Source organism: Aphelocoma coerulescens, chromosome 1 (genome assembly GCF_041296385.1).
Source record: "Aphelocoma coerulescens isolate FSJ_1873_10779 chromosome 1, UR_Acoe_1.0, whole genome shotgun sequence".
NCBI lineage: Eukaryota > Metazoa > Chordata > Aves > Passeriformes > Corvidae > Aphelocoma > Aphelocoma coerulescens.
Genome location: NC_091013.1, coordinates 42216788 through 42239515, shown reverse-complemented (window position 1 = coordinate 42239515; position 22728 = coordinate 42216788). Strand labels below are relative to the sequence as shown.

Below are 22728 nucleotides of genomic sequence, written 5' to 3'. Positions count from 1 at the left end.
ATTCCCCACTCCTGCTTTCTCCCATGCATTTCTGATAACGTTATTTTTAGTGCTCCAAAAACACTGTACCTATTTTCAAAGCTTTAAAATATTCTTAAATTAAGGTTTATGCGGGTTTAAAATAGTAAGATTTTAGTTATCTGTAATCTCTACTCCTAAAAACACAACACAGCCAGTATAAGGAGATGTGAAATACACATATTTTCATGTAATTCACTCAAAGCAGCTGTCACAGTAATCACAAGCACAGCTAAGACAGATCTTTCCCAGACTTCAGCTATTTCTGGCACTGACTTTTGCAAAATACAAAACAGTAAAATGGATATTGTAAGGGAGGATGCACATTGTAAGGAAGTCATATATCAAGAAAAGTATAAAAATTAAGGAGATATTTGAATGTAGACAGCAACATGCATTTGACAGTGACATTTCAGTGATTCATCCATAGAAGCACATGTGGTAAGCCAAGTATGCTAACAGATCATTACATATGAAGTCCTGTAATTTCTATCTGTCCCAAATCAAGGCTTTTACTTCCGAACCAAGTATCAGAAACCCAAAAAATATAACTGTCACACAATTCAAGTATATTATAATTACCCCACTTAGTCACAGAAAACTCACCTGCAATAACAGGCTCTTAGACTTTAAAACCCATACTTGGCACCGCAGTAAGCCTGGAAACTTCCTGGTTAGCTTTCTTTTAGATGACTCTTGCCAACCAAAAGTGGCATTTTATCAACAGCACCATGCACCACACAAGAGGTGTGATGAAGTCGGGAACACCTGTACTTCAAGAGTTAACTCCCAATTTCTGAAACCCTTCGGAAGTCACGGCTTTTTCTGAGTAGACCACAGCATCCCAGTCCTGTGCCTCCTGCAGCTCTGCCCAGGGGCTACAGAGGATCAGGGACTGTGCCAACCACAGAAGCTGAAGTGATAAAACCAAGAACAGTGGTCTCTTACGTCTGACAGAAAAGTGAAGGTAATTTTTTCAGGATAGAGGAAGAGCTAAGAAATATTTTTTTAAAAAAAACCATCATCTACTTTTTTGGCCTGTTTTTTTTAATTAAGAGAAACCAGTTACACCATAGTATTACTAAATCAACTTTGAACAAGATTCATTGACATATTTATAGAATTGAAGGTTTTTTCCCAAATTTTATATTAAAACTCAAATACTGTTGTATCTTTAAAATGTTTATTACAGAAAAAAAATTGGTGAAACGCACTGATTAAGGTCTGCCAACCCACAATACATAGAAAAAGAAGTGTTTAGAACTTTTTCTCCATAAGTAGCCTTCATATTTCAGGAAATAAGATCATTGGAATGTTAACTGTGTTCCAATATTTCAAGTTTGTTACAATTACAGCTAAGGAAAGGGAATTAACATGTAATAGACAGTAATACAGTAAAAAACAGACAAAGTTTATGGAAATGCTTCTGGAATCTCAGCCAGAACACCTGCTACTTCTTGACATCTTTCCCCCCTTGTTCCCTTTAAAAAGAGGCATTTAAAATGATAGAGTAGATAAGTTTAATCAGTCACCTACAAAAATTAATAGTGCACCAGCAGGAGAGAAATGGACGGAATCCTACAGGTACTGTATCCAGCTTTTGTCAACCAATCTATAGTCTCCAAAAAAAATATAATTTCTCCCCTTGATTAAAAATAAAACGCAATTCTTTGAAGTGACAAAAAATTCTATATATATTACACTGTAAAAACAAACTAATACAGATGAATAATTCCAGAACAAAAACAAATTTAACTCCCAGTCCCAAAAGCTGCAATCACAGTTAATTATTTTTAATAAGGCAGATTTTACTTCAGTTACACTAATTTATAACATTATAAATATTCTTCACTCCATACAGTTTTTTAATATCAATACCTACTGAGAATAGAGTATTGCACCAAAAGCTGAAATTAAGAAGTTCAACTTATAAAGTGCTGAAACCATTCCGAAGTTGTGCTGTACTGTGGTTCTTTACTCATCATGGTTCATGTATCTTGAATACATTGAGTCCAGTGTGGCCACTTGATTGCAGGCTTTGAAGAAAAGATCGTACGAGGTAGAAAAAACTCTTTCGGGTTCTGTGCCACACTATGGACCACTGAGCTGGGCAAATGGCTCTGTCACAGGAAAGGGCTCCAAAGCCTTCTCTGCGTTTTTCCAGTTGTGAAAATTTTCTCTGTACCATTCAACTAATATGGAGACAATGTTGGTAAGCCAAGTTGACCAGAGTTAACAGGGAAATCCAAATATTCCACAGACATCGTAAGACTAACAGCATGCTAAGTTTCTTTATGGAAAATTTTAACCTACAATATTAGAAAAATCTAGCTTGAACTTTATAAATTCTTTATGCAAGACTTACTCTATCAGTAAAAAGTGATTATTCCCGTTTTTTAGTCATGTAAATTCACTACTTAGAAAGCAGCCAATTTTATGTAAAATTCAAGTGTTACATTCAATCTCTTTAGCCTCTCAGTAGCTAACCTATAACCCATTTCCCCCTTTCCCTCTCCCGTCACTCCTAAATCAGTGTAAAAGTCATCAGTCTTACTTGTTTTCATTATTCCTTCTTTCCAAGGCACTTTAGGTCTCCATCCTAAGTTGTGCATTTTTTCTGAATTCATTGGATATCTCAGGTCATTTGTAGGCCTGATGAAGTATAAAATGCATACGGAAAACAATTTGATTATACTTCTTCATTAATTAGAGATGCAGTACCTCACATTGTCTTCCAAGGAACATTAGATATGCTTCAATTTTGAAAATTCCCACCAACATGAACGGATTGCATTCCTTTCAAAAAATACATGACAGCTGAGTGCAGCTACAACAATACAATTCAGTTTGTACAGTCAACTACTTGAAATTGACTAGAATAAATATTAATTAGTATTTTATTGGCACAAAAATGAATGCAAAACTCAAATCACTGCCAACGCAATTGTGCAAATCAGTGCATTTGCAATGCAGAGCCAGTGTTTTCTAATATTAGCATTTACATTTTTCAACCTGAAAACCCACAAATTTACACAAACTTCAGATTTAAAACACACAGGCTTCCAAAGTGGCATCATTACAGTGGCTCACTAGCTACACAACCTTAGTAATACTGAATATGTAGAATCCCAAGCTGCAAGATTCAATGCAGAAAGACACATTTTATATTTAAGCATGGAAGAAATTTTCACTTCTGCAGTCTGGCAGATAGGTAGCCTAGCCTAGCATTCCTGCACTACTGGCACTGGCATATTGAATAGTCAAGGTACATGTGCAGGCACAAACCAAGTCCTTATCACTGTTACTATAACATGCTAATCTTGAGCAGAAGCAGAACTCATTTTTCCATAACAAGTAACCCCCATGACCTTTAAGTCACTCATTATAGAATTAAATAGTCATAAATTAGGTATGTTAACAATCTTTTATAAGACCTCAACATTCCCTGAAACATGTATTCCTATGTGGTTAGTTTTCCCAAGCCCATTTATGTTTAAACATTAGCAGACAGGGCCCAAAACACATGAAGAAACATCTCAAACTGAATTACATTGAGAACTCCTGAACACTCATATCATGTGAGCCAAAGGCAGTTCATTCAAAGTCCTGTGATACACTCAGATAGGATTCTGAAGAACATTTCCTTTTAAAAACAAAAGTTAGTACATTTTTAAAGACACTTCAGTTGCCATGATAACAACACAAATGTGAACAGAAAGTGAGAATTCTAAAGTCCATAATACTTAACTGCTATCAGTAGACACATCATTTCTAATCACTCTGGAGAGAGTGATATCTAAAGTATAAGCAGAGATTCATTGCTGCTGCAGAAAAGAAATGGCGATAAAAGAACAGAGCCAAACCAAGCCTGAAATTAAGGACAGAAACACACAGCAAAAGCATATCTATAAAAGCTACCCATTTTTACCATTGTCCTAACTTTGGTACCTTAGAGCTTTACATCTACTTTAGAGATAGCAGCTTCAGCTTAAGACAGAAATCTAAAGCTAACTACACTCCACAGGCACATATTTCTGCCTGTGGAGAGTGGGTCTTACTATAAAGTAGATCTAAGTCTGAATTAGTCACATTAATGCCAAAATACTGAAGCTAACCGAGAGATGATGGGATTCATCTCACTCAGTGATGCTGAATACAAAGTACACCAAATAAACTGTCCAAACTACTGTGAAGGAAAGATTTAATTGCTCTGTAATACCTGTCCTCTTCCCAGAGCAGACTTCAGTAGCGAGAAGTATGAAAGAAGTTTGAAGACAGACAGATTACCATTACACGTTCCCCTTTCAAGACACACATTCTGACCTACAGATCCAAAGAAGAAAGGAAAATCCTGTTTTTCTATACAGAACCCTGATCATAGATGTCAAATCCACTAGCAAAACAAACAAATTAAGGAAGCAAAACAGCTCTTACTCCCTCAAAAGTGTTTCCCCTCCTTCAGAGCAGAAACACTTCCACAAGAAACCATTTGATAAAGAGTCTCAGAAACCTTCAGGACAAAACTATCCTGCATGTCCCTCCACATTCCTTACCTGTCTTTAACATAATCCATCCAGTGCTCCATTTCAGACTCTGAACTGGTCTTCTTTATCTGTCAAGAAGAAAAACAATTATCACTCCTATACATCTTGGATGGTCTAAATATATATTTTAAAAAATATATAACAAGATTTAAGTTTGTTAATTTAAACAAGATTTAAGTTTGTTAAGAAAAAAACACCACCAAATAAAAAATACAAATCACAACCAGAAATGCTCTTTTGTATACTGAGTCTTCAAACCACCAAAATTATGAGAATTATCTAGAACAACTCCAATCTGTCTCCTTCATCCCAGCACTACCAGAACATCCATAATCAAACTGTTAGATTTTAACAGTGCCACATTCTCAGACCAAAACTAAAGCAGTCAGCATAAAAAAAAATGGTAATTAATCATGATGCCAGTTATGTCCCAGTCAGGATAACTGAAGCAGCAGCCCAACACAGGATAGCCCACACTGCAAACTTACACAGTCCAGCTGCCACAGAAAGGGTAGCACATCATTCTGCTGCTAGGATCTTCCAGCACCCACCACAAGCCTAAGCTCTTTCAGAGCTACAAAAGGTGTATAGAATTATTCATATGTGCAATGAAAACTGGTAAAGAAAAGTATCAGAACTGTTTACTCACTAAATGGATCAGCTCCTTAGCAAGCTGGGCAATGGACATCTCAAAGTTAGTTCCAATGTTGTAAATTTCACCTGGTTTCCCCTCCTTCAGGACAGTAAGGAATGCTTCTACCACATCAGTCGCATAAAGGAAATTCCTTCTCTGAAGTCCAGAACCATGAATACAGCTTAAGAAAAAGACAAAAAAAATTTGTTAATCCTCAAATAGACGCATTCAATTTACTGGACTGTGTTTTAAGCAGTTTTGCTGCCAGATGGTTACCTGAAGGTACCTTAAATAGCTGGACATGCAAACAATGCTTTACTTTAAAGAAATCCTATTATTAAAATAAGTGATTAATAACTTAGTTATGTAATTATCATTTTACAAACTAGCACATATTTATAACTGCAATTAGAGTTTTATAGCACAAAATACTATTAAAAAAATGCAAGTTACCTACCATTTTCTGTTCTGTTGCAACAAAGATATAAACTTTGGAATAACCTAAGGAATTGAACAAAAAAAAGAACCCATGACTCCACTATTTTACAAGCTGCTATTCTGCAAAGAATAATGAACTTCAACAGTTATGTAGCATTATTTTAATAAGATCCTTGAAATACTTTTATGTTTTATTAAGTCTAAGGGAAGAATGTATCAAGCCTAGAAGCTGCAAGGTTTTGAAAGAGTAGATGCCTCTATTGTACTGTAAACCTTATCTTTCTGGCAGTTACAAACGTAACATTTTCACCAAAAAAAAAAAAAAAAAGAAGTTTCCATTACTTTTACACATAGCAGTGCATTAGAGTCTAACCAGAAATAGTTATTGCCAACAGTTCAGAACAAGGTTTAAACATCCAGCAAACTGCAGTAAATCTAGAACCAAAGAGTTGTTAAAATAGTTAAATTTGGAAGAGAATCAACAGAGAATTTTAAGATAATGCAGATACACAGGTGTAGGAACCCAGAGTGCCGAGAATATTTCTCTTCCTGTTTTTAAGGGTTCTTATCCCCTTGAACAACACTGTTTTAACCTCCAACCTTGAAAAAATTACCAAGGATCAGACAAAAACTAGAAAATACAATGCTGTGAATTAGGTGATAGATTACTATGTAAGATTGTCACAGAGTGAAAATTTTAGAGATTTTGGGCTTCTCTTTGTAGTAAATAGATAAGAGTAAAAAATATCAAAATGGAGGATTGTTGTTCAAACTTCCTTCTTCTACTACTCCATATTTTGCAGTAAAAGTAGTTCGGAATGGTTGGATGAGGAATTCTGCAGTTCCTGCCTGTGTTACTGAATAATTGGTAGGAAAGTGAAAATAACATACGTTTTTAGTAACTATTGGTTAAATTACCTTTAAAAGGCCGTGTAAATCTTGATAATTACACTTCTCTCCTGCTTTCTGCGCTCTGTGTTATGCCTGGGTCATGCTAGTGGCTCTGTTCCTCTGATAAGACTTAATAAACAACTATCCAGCAGCATTGAAACTCCTGGAAAAGTCCCGGTTTATCTTTCAAACTCCTTGCAAGGACTTCTAGAAAATCCTCTCCCATCAGAAGGGATTTGATTTATGGCACGGTTCAGTGTCAACAGGCATCAAGTGACAGTGTGCTTGCTGCACAAAGACTTACAATATTATGTTCATCTACGAGCTTAGATGCATTCATAATGCCCCAGATACTTCAAACCAGTTAGCCCCACTATTAAAGTCCTTAAACTGAAGTCATTAGAAAACTACTCAAATTACTTAAATTTTTTTAACTTCCTACTCTAAACATAGGAGCAGGATACTAAGTAAAACTAAAGATTCATCAAGCCTAGTGCTGTGTTCTCAGCAGTAACTAAAATTGGGTATGTGAGAAAGAATAAATATAAAGTCAAAAGCAAGCAAATAGTGATGCATCCCCTAAATATACCCCCAACAATCATGAAACCTGTAGCAAGATACAGACCAATGAAAAATGTATTCTAAAACCCATTGCTTATCCACCTGCAATAATGTAGGTGAATATAAATTTATTAGAGAAAAAAAACAGAAAGGTGAAAAGCAATTTAAATTTAAAAACATCTCTGTAGTACTGTAAAATATAACTACATTTCCCACCCCAAACTCCAAAGAGTACATGTGATTATCATATTCATTCCATCAGTGCATTTCCATTCACTAACCTAGCAGATTCTGGTATTGACTTACAAAGGCAACTCCTTCTCAGTAATAACTGTTTTAAATAGTTACCCTGCAAGGTCTGTTTGAACACGTGCAAAGACAAGTCACTTTGCACTACTTCTCACCTTATAGATGAATGCTATAGCTTCATCTTACTTATTTTCTGTGCAGGTTAGAACATCCCTTTCTATACCAGACATATTGTATTCTCAGTTTACTTTTTGAAATGTTTCCCTTAGTTATTCAACACTCCTGATTACAGACCATGACATGTGAGTTAATGTAATTTGCAGGGGAACTCTGTCAAAATATCCTCTGAAAAATAGAAAAATTACGAAACAAAGTTGCTGTCATAAAATTCATTTAAACTACAAGTCTCTAATTGAAGTTCTATCCATAATCAAAAAATGTGTTCGCAGTAAGACATGTTAGCGTGAGCTCAAAATATATAATCACATGTTAATTGCAAGAACGCCTTTTTCAAAGGTCATCCCATGCACATGAGAAAAAAGTAACCTCACTGCAACCCTGAATTATGGTACACTGAAGCTTAGAATAAAGCACAGGTTAACTTACTTTTTCTGGATACTGATGTGGTCCGTAAACATTACTGCTCCGTGTGATGACAACTGGAAACTGGAGAGCATTAAATGTACATGTGATTACATGGGAAAGCATATATCAGTAAGAATCTGTAGGCTTCCTGCTGATCAATAAACAAACTGACACAAACACAGTGCATACTCAAAAATCTGCAAGCCCTTACAAACATTATTGAATTAAGCTATCTGTATTTCTGTCAAACAGGCAAGGGCCTCCAGCCTTCTCAGCCCGTGAGGGGCACCACAAATGACAAATGTTTGAAATCCCTCTTGCTCTGGAAGCACCACAGGACATGGTATATGTGTATCTGGCTGAATGAAGACTGGCTTACTCCTACTTATTCCAATGTTTCACAGGTTATTAACATCCTATTCTTATCAACTTTTTATCAAAAACATCATATATCAAGAACAAAAGTCTATAGTATTCAAAATATGAAATGTGTTTGCTTAAACAAATCTAACAGGGCTTTTTCTTTTTTTTTTTTTAACTATAAGCTTAGTCTTAATACAATTTGAATTATGCCTGTTCTACTTCTGTGTAATATTTTTGTACTTCCTTCAAGCTTAGTACTGATTTTTAAATTCCTAATGTTCTCTTTGACCAGTTTATCAAAACACATTCTCAGATATTACAGTTCAGATTTAAAAAACAAAAATTAAAAACATCCAACCTGTCCCCATTGTCTTCCAGTGTATCTTCACCACTTATTGGTAGAGATTCTCTAACACATCCAAACTACAAGACTAACACTAAGAAAAGAGGTGGCACTGTGTGGACCAGTACTGATTTTTCTTTTATACTCTTAAATACATAATATTGACATTTAATTACAGGCTTCAGAGTTTTTGAAGCTTCCATGGACTTACTTGGTACCTTTCCCAATAAGACTGAACAAAACACTCTGCAGCTGCTTTAGAGGAGGCATAGGGATTTGTCGGACGTTTTGGTGAGGATTCATCAAATTCCTAAAATTAAAAGAAGAATTTGCATCACCCAAATGTAATTTGCCCAGGTAAGCCCTAAAGTTACAAAAGAAATAAAAATCCCTAAATATCCAAGTACATCAGTCTGACAAAGTCCCCTTACAACAAAAGACAGCCTATTTATTGAACATAGGAGGCAGACAGATTACCAGCAGTAATATTTTTATAGTTCTAGCAGAGTTACCTCACAGTAGCAGGTCCTCAGATTTTTTATCTTATAAAATCATCACTGCTGCTACAGGAAGGCTCAATCCTTTTTAGGCTCATATTGCCTCAGAGAGCCATTGGACCACCACTAGTAAATTTACCTTTCAGTCCTAAATGAAAGGGGTCTTTTCTTAAACTTTTCTGTAACTTTTTTCTGTAAAACATGTAGAATTGCAACCCAAAAACCTCCAAAGCAAGGCTTCAACAATTCTGACCAGTTCCAGAACAGGTCTCTTCCAGGCTATCCTGACACTTTAATCTACTTCTTACTTGAAGAGAGAAAAAAAAACCAAAAGAAGAAGGGATGCTACACAAGGTGCAATTGGTAACAATCACCTTAACGTGATTAAAACATTCACTCTTCTTGTCTGACCTTTGCCTCTGAAATTAACTGGCCCTCCTCCCCTGAAAAAAAACCTCTATGAGAACTTCTAGCGTGATTCAAAAAGAGAAGAAAAAACAGATTAAAGTTCTCTTTCAAGGCCTAGAGACAAAAAAAAATTGCTTGAAGGTATCAGACAAGCCACAGGTCTACACTCAAGAAAACATCACCCTTGGGTATCATAAAAGCCCACAGATTGAAGTTGTGTTGAAGGAACTGATAAAGACGTTGTGATAATACAAAAGTGCATAGAACTCTTCTGAAATACACTAATATTTTCATGGACTATGGCAAAAGGCTCCTTGACTGTTATTTATGCCTTTAAAAAGATGAACATGCATAACTTGCCTTTTTACTGAGCCAAATTACATTTCCTGAATTAAGGTCAGGTATAAATTGTCAAAAATCAAAGATCTCCATACAACAAGAGGAAACATCTGAATATTTATTACAGTAATATAGGAATTGTTTCCTGTTTGAATTGTCACTACCTACAATATTAGCATTTTAGCTAGAATATAAAGCAGTTCCCTGCCTGTCAAGCTGTGCACATTACTGAAGTCTCATGAATGTCTCCAGGACAAAACCTGTATAATACACTCCTTTGATACTATCTCTGAGGAGTAGTGACACCACTAATGATCCAAATCTCACTGCTTTAGACAATAAACATGCAATATAAAACATGCACCAAAAAAAAAAAATCAGGACAATTTTGATACTCAGCTTTCTAGAAGCAACTAGTGGTTACTTAAAGCCAAACATTTACAGAGGCCAAGGAAAGTTAGACTCAACTTTGTTTTCACGATTAAAAGCAGCTAAACTAGAAAAATCCTCATGCATTTTCACACTCACCTCATCAATGCTACCTCCATATACTTCATCTGTACTAACATAGACAAACTTCTCCACATTGGCTTCATGTGCAGCAGCAACCAGCACATTGGTGCCATAAACATTCACGTAGGTGAATTCCAGGGCATGCCAAAATGAAAGATCTGCATTACAAAATTCAGACAATTCTGATTAAATTTATGCAAGACAGGGCTATAGGTTCCACTTGGAGGCTGCAATGCACATCTGTCAGATAGCAATGTCCTTATTAAATGATAGCACCTTCTACACTTACCTGAAGACAAAAATCCTTGTTCTCAACAAGAGGCTGAAATCAGGAGCAAAAGCTTGTTGGCTATGGACTTTTTAATCTAAAATAGCATTATCTAACTTTATTTAAGTGGCAGCATAACTACTTCCCATCTCAGTAGGAAAGGCTAAGCACAGTAAGAAAAGTGTCATTCAAAGACAGTTGCAAGATGCAGTAATATGGACCTATGACTATTAACTCATGAGCAGCTGTTTTGATTCTTACAACTGTTCTACTGACCCTAATGACTTTGTGCATATCAAATCTGACAATTTTGAGAACTATTTTCCTGGAGAATTTTTTGAGGATTTCTTCTCATGATGGAAGGAATATAGTGGGGATTGTTCATATTAATGGTGATACTGAAAAGCAGCCATCTGAAATGGAGAAAATGTGCATGCCTAATCCTTCAGCTTTCACACTGTTTTTTCATGTGACATTGGAGCCAGTTAAGTAAATATTCAGATTATGTACAAAGATCCTCTCCACTGTCTTTATGCCTCCCTCAGTACACTGTCAGCTACATGTGAGTCTACATGGAATTTTAAAATGTAATGCTGACAAAAAGGTACATTACCATTTATGTGCAATGAAAACAAGACAACAGTTAGATGAAGCACTTTTTAAATCAAGGCAGTGAAACCCTTTAAGTCAAAAAGGCCACCAGACATTCAGTCATGTGAGAGATAAATTGGATCCTTGGTTTATATGATGGGAAAAGAAAAGAAGTGTACTGACATATATTTCAAGCAGGTATATCCATGAAAAACAACAGCAAAACATGCAGCAATGCTCACCTACATGTGTTTGGGCTGCAAAATGAAGGACTATATCTATTTTCTCAGTTTCAAAGAGCTGCTTTATAAAATCAGGTTCACAAATATCTCCCTAAAGAGAAAAAAAAATAGCAAATTATTTTTGATAGAACATAGTCAGCTTCCATTTATACAAGAAACCATTACAAAGGGAACACAAGATACAAACAGCACTACCAAATCAGTTCTGGGCCATTTAAATAAGACCATAAATAAAACTTCACCCAATTTTTTTTAAAAATCCTCAATGAAGCTTATTTCAGAATTTATATTACTATTAAGATTAGAAACAGCAACGTTCCCAAAAATACACGCAACAAAAGTATAGCATGGAGCTCCAACACTGAGGCTGAAATGCCAAGTTCCCAGAGCGAGTTAAGAGTTCCCAGTCTGGCAAGCAGACAGGGACATCTAGTGGCGCTGCAAAAGGAGAAGCGAATTCCCACTAGGGGCGATTAGATTATATATTGCAAGAGTTTTGCTGTTCGCTGTTTATACCAGTGATTTATCTTTTTAATTTGATATATTTTTTAAATAGGCATTATTTTGAACTAAATGGCTACTTATTGAATTTTTTAACTGAAATTCAAGCTTAGTACATCTACGCTGAACAGCAACAGAAATTGTGATTAAAATGTATCTTTCATACAGCCCCTGAGTCAAATTTTCTAAACTTACTGGTCTACTTTCCAAAACAGACTTCCTTTCTACAGTACCACTAGAGTGTATACCCTTCTTGCTGTCTCCTAAGGTCAGTACCAATGTTACAGTTCAAATCATAAGGGTTGCACATCAGGGATTATCTTTTCCAGTAGTAGTGTGGAAGCAGTACACCAAAAATCTGTAATAAGTCACGTTTTGTGGAAGAGAAGGCTTTATCACCTGGATAAACTTGTAGTTTTCCTTCCCAGAGACAGTTTCAAGATTCTTCAAGCTTGCACAGTAGTCGAGCTAAAGAGAAATACCACACAACATCAATACGTGGGCTTTATGGAAGCAAAAAGGCTAACTCAAATCCAACCTAAGCACTGGAAAGTCTGAGAATAAAGCAAAAACTTATTTCAAAAGAAAACCTACTTTTTCAATAGAAAATAGCATTTTCTATAGCTTTTCAAGCAGATGCAAAGGTTTAAAAACACAAATCTCCAAAAGATGCCCCAACTGCAAAAATTCTTAAACGGACATTTACAGCTTGAAAAGCTTCTTTTTTTTTCTGAACACCAGTTGACTTTTTTTTTTGCACAGGAACAAATGGAAAATCAAACAAAAATTAATAACTAACAATAAGCCACATAAATGTTAACACATTACAGATTGCATTATAAATAATTTAAAATAGTTTTCCACGTCAAGAAAGAAAACAAGCTATTACCTTATCTAGATTTATAATCAGATAGTTTGGATAGTTTTTCACAAGAGAGACGACTACATGTGAAGCTCTGCAGGATACAAGAAAAACATATTTTACAACTATATACTGGGCTTTAAGGTAATAAAAAGGTGACAAATTACAAATAAGTCAGCAATATCAAAAGTCTTTGGGGGAAGAAGGGGATACATTCAAGACAGGTGAAACACGAATTCAAAGATATATTTTAACATATGCCAACATTATACAAATATATTCTATGATATATAAGTACATTATTCTAAGATATAAGTGCATATTGTTAAGAAACTAAAAATCAGAATAAAAGCTCATGCTATAATGAAAGAAACCAGCACTGCACAGAGTCACATAAAAAAATCCTGTTATATGCTGTACTCAATTGCCATTCTAAAACACTTTTGCACTCAAAAGTTTACCTATCAGGTATCAGGGAGAACCAAACAGTCAACACTCCTAACCCACAGCAGTGACTCCCATCACTCAAGTCTTTGACACTGCTGCTAGGTGTAGGAAGTGACAACCAGACAACCAGGTGGCATTGCCTCTTTGGCACAGCCTTGTGTACATGCAGCTCGCTCAGAGTTCAGGTTAGCAGGGGTTATTCACACATAGAAATTTAACCCTCTCACAGCTTCCGACTTCAACCACACCGATGGGCTCAAGCTTAAGGTGGACCAGACCTTTCTCTAACTCAAACCGAGCCCACAGCACTGGGGGCTTGATATGGGAAAAAGCAGCTGGCTCAAAGCCCTGTCACCCCCAACCCAAATAATCCATTAGGCCGGAAAAGACCTGCAGTCATCGAGTCCAACTTACGACCAAACACAACCTTGTTAACTAGACCATGGCACTAAGTGCCATGAACAGTTACTTCCTGAACACCTGTAGGGACAGTGACTCCTGCACCTCCCTGGGCAGCCCGTTCCAATACCTAATTATCCTTTCTGTGAATAAATTCCTCCTAATGTCCAACCTAAACCTCCGCCGGCGCAGCTTAAGCCTGTATTCTCTCGTCCTGTCATTTGCTGCCCGAGAGAAGAGACTAAACCCCACCTGGCTACACCCCTCTTTCAGGGAGTTGTGTAGAGAGGGAGAAGGTTGTTTTGCCTGAGCCTCCAGGCAAAACAACCGCAGCACCCTCAATCGCTCCGCATAAGGCTTCTACTCCAGGCCCTTCACCAGCTCCGCTGCCCTTCTCTGGGCAGCCCCATCCCGGCTGAAGCCGAGCACGAACTCCACCGCCTTCACCGGGCACCTTCTCGCCGGCCGCAGGCGAAGGACCACCGGGGCAGCATCCCAGCTCGCTCCAGCACTTGCCACCTCAAAACCCACGACAAAGGCGAGTCACCAGCAGCCCCTGAGTGAGCGCGGCCCGAGCCAGCGGCGCCGAGGAACCGGCCCGGGACAGGCACAAGAGAGGCGGCACCGCGGGACCCCCGCTCGCCACGTCTCGCCCGCGCCCCCGACAGGAGGCCGGCGGCCCGCTGCGGCCCCGAGAGGCTCAGGCTCACTCACATAAAGCCGGCGCCGCCCGTCACCAGGACCCGCTTCTCGAACCCCGGCGGCGCCGCGGGGCCCGCCCGCCCCGACATCATCCGCGCTTTACGGCACCGGCCCCTCGCTCCTTTTTCTCCACGGCTGCGCGTGCGCAGCACGGGCCCCTGGGTTTCAGGGACAGAGTCGCAGCGCCTGCAAGACGCTCATTGAAGAATTGCCTTCCTCCCTCCCCGCGCGGCCCCCAGAGCGGAGCTGTCACCGTCCCGGAGGTCACCGACAGCGGGGCGGGCGCGGAGTGTGAAAAAGGCCAAGGCTTCTCCTCCGCATTTAGCAGCGACCGAGAGTCGTCTCTTTTACGACTCCGGGTCTCTCTACTTTACAGCCGGACCCGGCAACGGGACACGTTGTCGCAGGGGCGGGGCCTGGGCGCTCGGGCCGCCCCCAAGGGCGGACGCGCCCTCTCATTGGCTCGCTCGCCGCTACCGCCCTCCCGCTCGCGCCTAACGCGGCGGGGGCTGTCACGTGACCCGGCGGGGGGCAGCGCGGGAGGAGGGAAGAAGGATCTCGGTGTCCGGCGGGTCCCGGGGATGCGGTGGCGGCTGCTGTGGCTGCTCAGCGCCGCTGCCGGCTGCTGCTGCTGGGGCCCCGCCGCCGGCAAGACGCTGCGGGGCGGCTTCGCTAGCGCCGCCGCCCGCCGGGAGCCGTGGCGGCCCGTGGCGCGCTTCCAGTTCCACGGTGGGTGCCCCGACGGCAGGAGAGCGGGGAAGCGGCTGTGCTGTCCCGAGACGGGGCCGATGGGGAAGGGAGCGGCTGTGCTGTCCCGAGACGGGGCCGATGGGGAAGGGAGCAGCTGTGAGGAGCGGCTGGGGCGCGGGGAACCGCTGGCGGCCGGAGGGGCCGGGAGGTGGGGAACCAGCTCAGCCCCGCAGCTCTCCGTCTTTCCCTACTTTTCTCCCTCGCTACCTCCTTCCCTCTTTTCCTCCTCTGCTCCTCCTCCGGGATGTGCAACAGGTCCGATCCGCTGTCCGGGCAGCGCCGGAGCGGGGCCGGGGATCCCGGCCAGCAGCAGGACGCGGCCGCAGCGCGGCGGGCGGCCCCAGGCGCTGGATGCAGGAGTTGGCAGCAGCCCCGGCCTGTGGGTCACAGAGGGGAGCGGGGCTGTGCCTCCCTTCGTGTCCCGAAGCCTGGTGCGGAGTCTCCTGGCCGAGTGTCCGGCAGAGCAGAGGCTGTTCTCACTGCGGCACGCGTCGCTCCTTCCCTCTTGGAACTCCACCAAATGGCAGCGGTGCTCCACGTCGCTGTGCCCCATCGCTGTGTGGTCTTGGTGACACCGCGCATTAGGATGTAAAATTCTCACCTGGTTATTCCCAATGGCTTTTTTTTTTCTCGTGTTACTAACTCCTTGTTAGTATTGATTTCAGAGTATTAGTCAGTAACTACTTAGTAATAATTCCTGACCCCTATCCTGCTGAAAGAGAGTTCTAGCAGTGGTCCGCTGTGCTTGCTAAAGAAGTTTTACTTCGCAGAAAGAGACGTGTGTAACCATGACAAGTGCCGTGTACAGCAAGGCTGTGCTGGTCAGTGTGCTTTTCCTATATGCTCAGCAGTTCAGTAGCTTAGGCTGTTTTCTTTCCCATTGAGCTTCAGGGCAGAACAGTTCTGCGGAGTGTTTCAAAATCTAACGGGATGCAGGAAAACGTGACATAAGCGAAACAGAGATGGAGCGTGACCTTCCAGCACTGAATGGGAAACGATAGATAGGGTGGAGCTAGCTTATGAAGTGACTTGAAAGCAGATAATTATCACTGTCCTAGAAGATAGTTGTAGAAGTGTTCTAAATAGATCTGAAGGGAAAAAGTGCACTGTTTAAATCTGAGAAAAGACTGTTAAGATTCAAGGTCAGTGGTGTAGGTGTTCAGATATAATTCTATAAATTGATGTTGCATATTTGCATAGAAATACTCCTCTTTCTGCATAAATACCAACAACTATTTTGAGTCTTAGTGAAGCTTTTTTTAGAGCCTTCTGTTAGTATTTCACAATCTTAGCTAGACTGTAGTTCATACAACATTTTACAGATCCCAGGAGATCACCTTATTTGAGGGTTTTTGCAGGACCTGTCTTGCAACTGGTTCTGATCAGGCAAACCTTCCTTATCTGAAGCTGGTAGTACTCTATTGATTCACATCTAGCTGGTGCCTCCATTAGGGGTGAAAAAAAGGTTGCTCTGACAGATATAAAAACACTCAAGGCTTGCTTGAATTTGTATGGAATTTGTGCTCTTGGGGTACCAATTGATATTTCTTCTACACTAAATTCTACCTTTTAATTTAGGATACTCTTTGGTTAAAGAAGTCTATGGCAATATATGAAAGAAATTATGAAGACAAGTTTGAGGATGTGGAGTTACTCAGACAAGATAAATTGTCAAATGAGCTAGTTCTAAAATGACTAAAATATTTCTGTGTGTCAAGATGCAGACTGTAGTGTCAGAACAAGGGGCAGTGGTTTCAGACTGAAAGAGAGTAGGTTTAGATTAGCTATTAGGAAAAAAAATTTACTGTGAGGGAGGTGAGGCACTGGAATGGGTTGCCTGGAGATGTTGTGGATGTCCCATCCCTGGAAGTGCTTAAGGACAGGCTGGATGGGGCTTTGAGCAATCTGGCCTAGTGGAAAGTGTCCCTGTCCATGGTAGGGGTTTTGGAAACCAGGTGGTCTTTCAGGTCCCGTCAATCCAGGCCATTCTGCCATTCTATGATTCTACAGTAGACTGACACATTAGAGAACACTTGTGAAGTTTGATTTTCTTTGCATCAGTTTGACATGTGTTATCTATACCTTAAGTATTTTAGCTCTAATCCATCCATAACGTCAAAGTCCATTCACATAAGTTCTTCTAGTTTTAGACTTAAGAGCTACCCTGTGATGCTCATAGTCATGCCACAAAGGTCATAAAGTACTAGACTTTGAACTAGTTATTGAGACTATTGAGGCACTGTCTTTAACTTAAAAAAATAAAATTTGGGATGGGAGGGAGGAAGGGAAAGAATGTTATCTGTAAGTCTGTTTTAAAAAAGAGAGGGGTGGGAAGGCTGTTTGTAGTAGAGAGGGTTAATGACACTTGGGCTGTGGTGAAAGTTTGTTTAACTACCATCATAGAGAATTGTGCCTGCACTGGTTTCTTAATGAGATACATAGAAATTGTTTCTGAAAGACCATAAATACTTTTATTAGGAAGTAGTGGTAAAAATTTAAGAATAATGTGAAGCTGTAGTGCAGCTACTTATAAAAAAATCTGTGCCGCACTATCTTTTTGCTTGTAAATGACATCAAAACAGAGTAGTTGATTTTATTTTTTTAAATATCAAGGTGACCATGCTCTTCTGTGTGTCAGAATCAAGAATATAGCAGTAGCTGTGGCAAAAGCAGCTAGACTTCACCTCTTTCAAGCACAGGAATGGCAGAAGCTGGAGGACAGTATCCAAGATCACAGCTGTACAGAGAAGTTCTCTAAAGCTCAGCTGACAAGTGAGTTACTGCTTTTTTTCTCCTTACAGAGTTACTGGTGTATTTAGAACTCTGTTAAGTTATCTGTGTATTTAGAACATTCATTTCAGTGAATTTGAGCTTTGCATCAGCTAGGACTTCGGCCTTCTGCAATCAAAAAACACTACAAGGAAATAAAATTTCTTTCTTTGTATCTCTTCAGAAGGAAATAAAATTTCTTTCTTTGTATCTCTTCAGAAGACTTTGCAAGTTATGTGCTGCTGGAAAATGAAATCCATGACAAACAGTGGCTTTAGTGGAAACAGCCAAACTTTATGACCAGTTCTAGTTCATGCTTTCACATGTTCACAACTCAGAAAGAGTACATGCTTGGCTGAGGTTTTGATTTAGTCATTCAGTACGGAGATTTTTTTTTAAGTCAGATCTCAAATTTTCCATAGCATAGATTATCTTGGGTATATGAGAGAATTTACAAAGAATACCATTGTACTATGAAACTGAAGAACTAAAGAATCTGAGTGTTTGGGACAGTCAAATGTACAGTTTGAATTGTGACGTTCATTGCAGTAAAAAAAAAAAAAACTTAGAGGCAAGCTGATGGAACCTGCTGCAGTTACCTCTAAACTTCTGAAGCAAATGCTTGTAAGGTGAGAGTGTATAGCCCAAGTACAAAGTAAAAGGGTGATTTTGTACTGCAAACCTTCTATTTCACCACCTCATAATAAGTCTTTCTTTTCTGCAAAAATTAATCTGTGTCATGCTGCCTTACTTTATAACTTAATGCTGTTTCACCCTTTACTTTTGTAATTTGATACTCTTCATTGAATCTCACATTCAAGTGTTTTTAACATCTGAGCTGAGAGTTATACCAGTATAGAATATGTAGGTTGTCTTTTTGTCTCTTGTTTTCAAAGGAACATTTCTCACTTGTCAGGAGACTCCTGTTCTCCGGTTCCATGGAAATGGCATTTTTAAAGCAGAGAAAACAAAGATAAAATTATATTTTCATGAGAGCACAAATCTGTCATGCTTTGATGTACAAAACATGTTAGAAAAATTTTAATACAATATCAAAGATGAGCTAATCAGGATAAAGCTTAACTTGAGTACCCATCTAAATGTGAAAGAACAGTAAAACAGAAGCATTGAGTTATGTAACTAGAAGACAGACTGAAATAATTTTTGCACCATTTGGTGATCGTAATGGTACTTAAAGCATAAATTTTCCTTTAAGAAATTAAATATTAGAAGCTTCATTCAAATCTATTTTATTGACTACAGCTTCTCTTTTAAATACATTTTCTTTGTGCAGTCAAAATCCCTAGAGTAACACATTGATCTCCTGTAACATTTGTCATAATGAAATCTTACACGTCACTTTTAGGGATCTGGTTTCCTTACACTTCATCAGAGCTGCACAAAAGTGCTGCTGGAATAACTAGCAGTTGGTCTGTCGTCCCTGACTGTCCCAGCAGTGTACCCACTGTTTTCTGCTCTGTTTAGGAGTTGTATGACCCCAGATGCAACAGAGTTGCATCTCTTTGCTGATCTTGAGCAAAATCGGTTACTTTTCTGCCTGTGAGTCAGTTTACAGGTTTGACAGGAAACTGATTAAACACATTCTATGTGATCCTTACTCTTGGTGCAAATAACGCAGTGTCAGAACTCAGTTGAGTGTGGGCATGGGGAGTAAAGCTGACCTGTCAGTCACAATTTGCTTTTCATTTGGGCTCAGCACCATATGAAATACTGGTTTGCATGTCATCCAAGTCTGTACCTCATGACAATTGCTGCAAAGACACACATAGTACAATTTTTCGTGGATTCTGATGTTGTTCAGTTCATACCTTAAGAGAACAGAAAATAACTTCTTGTAGTTGAAACAAGTTTATTTGAATTACATAAAAGTTTTTCACAGGTAGGCTTCAAGTTAGAAATTAGTTATAAATTTTGTCTACAAAATACTTAAGGAAAATGTGTTTGTATGTTTGCAACTTTTTCATTTAAGAAGGCCTTCCACAAAAGAAACGTGTTTTGTGGGGTTTTTATGAATTTTTTCTTTTTCTTCATCCTTAGCCATTGTCTTCTTTAACTATTAAGGTGAATTCATCTGATATTGTTATTTCTCCTGCAGAGAAATGGTTGAGCTGATAAGCACTCAAGTTCAGAAGACAATGTAACTATGCTTACAATTCTTGCAGTTTCAGCCAAACATAGAGAGCCACAGGTTTCATTTGCATCAAGTGTTTGTTTTGAAGAGACTGTGCTTGGTTAACTGTTGTTTTTAGGCAAAAATAGTGGTAAGATATTGAGCAGATGATACATGAGTATCTTACATAGTTGTTTTTAAATGTAATCTGATTTGAAATACGCATTTTGATTATATAATGGTTTCAGCCCTTAACTGTCAATTGAAATTCAGTATGCTACAGTTTGGGGAAGGTCCTGTGAAATAATACTGATTTGCACCTTTAAAGCATGCATGCTGTTGTTTACTGAGCTCACATGCTCAGTAAACAAACATGTTCCTGTTTGGTGCTCTAAATCTCTTTGAAAACAGAGTAAAATAAATTTCACAAAGGTATTTTTCATGCTGCAGAAGTACCTGGTGGGTAGTACGGAATAGCTAATCATCTCAATACTGAACTAAAGGATAGAAATGTGCTAAGCAGAGGAAACACAGTTTTCACTTTCTGGCTTTTGGAAGAAGGGAGCCCTCCCAGCAGAGCTAAGAGCTGAGAGGTGGGATGCAGTGTCCTCACCAACCCTTGCCTGCACTTGTTTGAAAACAAAAGATGAAGTTGGAGGTCTGGTCTCTGGTATTATGGATAGCTTTCAAAACTAAGTCTGTTTTCTGCTGTGTACAGTTTATAACCTGTTTATGATGCTGTGGATTTAAGTTTTATCTTCATGCAAAGATGTGTTTTCTAAAACCAAACTAATCAAGTATTTACTCCTATTTTTGTTTTTTCTTTTGTTTTGTTTTCTTCTAAAGTGACTGTGAACCACACAGAGCAAAATCTGACAGTGTCCCAGATTCCTTATCCGGAAACATGGTATGTGTTTTATGTAGACAAGTTTACCTGCGAGGAGAATTATTCTGAATCCGAGGATATTCAGTTTGAAATGGTCTTACTAAATCCAGATGCAGAAGGGAATCCATTAGATCACTTTAGCGCAGGGGAATCTGGTAAGATTTTTTTTCCTTAAAATTAGATTTGTAAGTTAAGGATCTGATTACTCAAATCAGTGCTTACTGTGCTTGGAAAAGTATGGGGAATGGATAGCAGAGCCTCTTATATTTCATGTTCTGTTTTCGTACAAAGAGTAAACTTGAGTTCATTTCCTGTCATCACAGAAAAATCCTTTCCTTCCCTAGACTGACTTTCCAAAACTTGCCTAACTAAAAGTGTAGATCCACAAGGAAAGTCAGGGTTAAAATCTTTGCTGATAGGTATTTTGAACATGTTGAAATTGTAATCTTCCACTTGAATGTGGACTTAATACCTGATTTTAATTAATTAGTGAAATTCCTTAGCTGTGTGAAACTCGATTCTGTGCAACACGCATACATGCACAATAAAACATTTTGTCAGTACAATTTCAGTTCAATGCTTAGATCTTTATAAGTGCCTTAGTCACAGGCTGTAGATGAGGTTTGTCAGGCCAGATTTTGTCATAATTAGGAAATGTAATTTTAAATCTTTAAACATCCAAAGAAAAAAATCAAGACAGCATTTTAAGAAACGCCTACATAAAATTGTATGCTTTGGACACTCCAGCCCAATGTGTTCTTTGTTGGAATGAGTAGGATCACTGCTCTGGGAGGCCTCATCAGCGTGTCACTCACCTGGGTCTGTTGTGAGGGAAGGGGCCTGTAGGCTTAGTCTGCCTTCCTACACAGAGTGAACCTACATACCCAGGGTGAGCCTAATTGCTGTGCCCAGAATCAAATGCCCTGCTGTCACTCTTGGTCTCAAAAGGATGTAGAGGGAACAAAGGCAGCTCACTTTTTGAAAGGAAGGAAATGCTGGGACATTTAGCAGAATCTGCAAGAAAGTAACACTTCAATAATCTGGATTTCAAGGCTCATAATCAGACTTAATCTCTCTCTCTAACTTTATGCTACAAATTTGTCAGCTTTTATTTGGTGAATTTGGTCTTCAAAAGTGAATTCTAGGTTAATTTACTTACTCTCAAAGAGGAGTAATAGCTAAAGGAGTAATTGCTAAATCAAGGGGCAGAGCAGCTACAAGGCCTCATATGGCCCACTGCAGTGGTGTAGAGACCTCCTAGAGAGGCATCTCAGTTCTATATTGATTTTGTGGGAAGACTGAGTACTTGGAAGCAGAACTCTGAACAGCTTACATGCTGGGTAAGGAGGTGTGTAAATGTGCTGGATGCATGTACTTAGATTTAACAAGTAGGAAGCAAGGTGAGCTGTACATGCCATGTCTTCCAGAGTTGCAGAGGAACACCTCTGTTGATTCAGAATTAAAACCTGCATCATTGCCATGAACCCTGAAGTTACATGCACTGGTATGCTTTCAAAGAGCTGAGGAGAATTTAATCTCTCTCTCATTCTCTCTCCTTTTTAATTCAATGTTTAATGCATCTTTGGGAAATAGTCTTTGCCATTTTTCCATAGAAACTTGGAACAAGAGGGTATCAGAGAGAAGATCCAGCTTCATTTCTTGCATCTTTCATGCGGGCAACTAAAAATTACATAGTTACAGAAGGTTTTAGTTAGGTCATCCTTCACTTGTGTTACTTTAGGCTGTGGCCTGGCACAGGACATCTCAAACATTAAATTAATAATAAAGAAAGCATAG

At 39.2% G+C, this 22728-nt stretch overlaps 2 protein-coding genes across 2 annotated transcripts in view; one reads left to right on the top strand and one right to left on the bottom strand.

Moving 5' to 3' along the window:
• Positions 1-1536: 1536 nt before the first annotated feature.
• On the bottom strand, positions 1537-14772 carry TGDS (TDP-glucose 4,6-dehydratase). Its single transcript, XM_069008393.1, has 12 exons — positions 14408-14772; positions 12875-12941; positions 12385-12453; positions 11485-11575; positions 10399-10541; positions 8838-8936; positions 7942-8001; positions 5654-5697; positions 5212-5377; positions 4572-4630; positions 2573-2670; positions 1537-2210 (listed from the first exon to the last, which is right to left on the bottom strand). The coding sequence occupies exons 1-12, from the start codon at positions 14485-14487 to the stop codon at positions 2110-2112; spliced, it is 1077 nt and encodes a 358-aa protein (XP_068864494.1). The 5' UTR covers positions 14488-14772; the 3' UTR covers positions 1537-2109.
• A 144-nt stretch (positions 14773-14916) lies between these two features.
• Positions 14917-22728, top strand: part of GPR180 (G protein-coupled receptor 180) — a 29399-nt gene continuing 21587 nt past the window's right edge. Inside the window, exons 1-3 of the mRNA XM_069008385.1 lie at positions 14917-15124; positions 17759-17917; positions 20892-21086. Coding sequence (XP_068864486.1) covers positions 14977-15124; positions 17759-17917; positions 20892-21086 — 502 coding nt within the window. The 5' untranslated portion in view covers positions 14917-14976. The remainder of the gene's footprint in view (positions 15125-17758; positions 17918-20891; positions 21087-22728) is intronic.

What these genes read in the sequence shown, in the direction of transcription:
- TGDS (XM_069008393.1), bottom strand. Translation starts at nt 14,487, where the DNA reads ATGATGTCGGGGCGGGCGGGCCCCGCGGCGCCGCCGGGGTTCGAGAAG. An exon ending in ACGGGCGGCGCCGGCTTTAT is followed by an intron (nt 12,942 to 14,407) that starts GTGAGTGAGCCT and finishes TGTATCCTGCAG; the next exon opens with AGCTTCACATGTAGTCGTCT. An exon ending in AGAAGGAATAATGAAAACAA is followed by an intron (nt 2,211 to 2,572) that starts GTAAGACTGATG and finishes TCTCCATATTAG; the next exon opens with TTGAATGGTACAGAGAAAAT.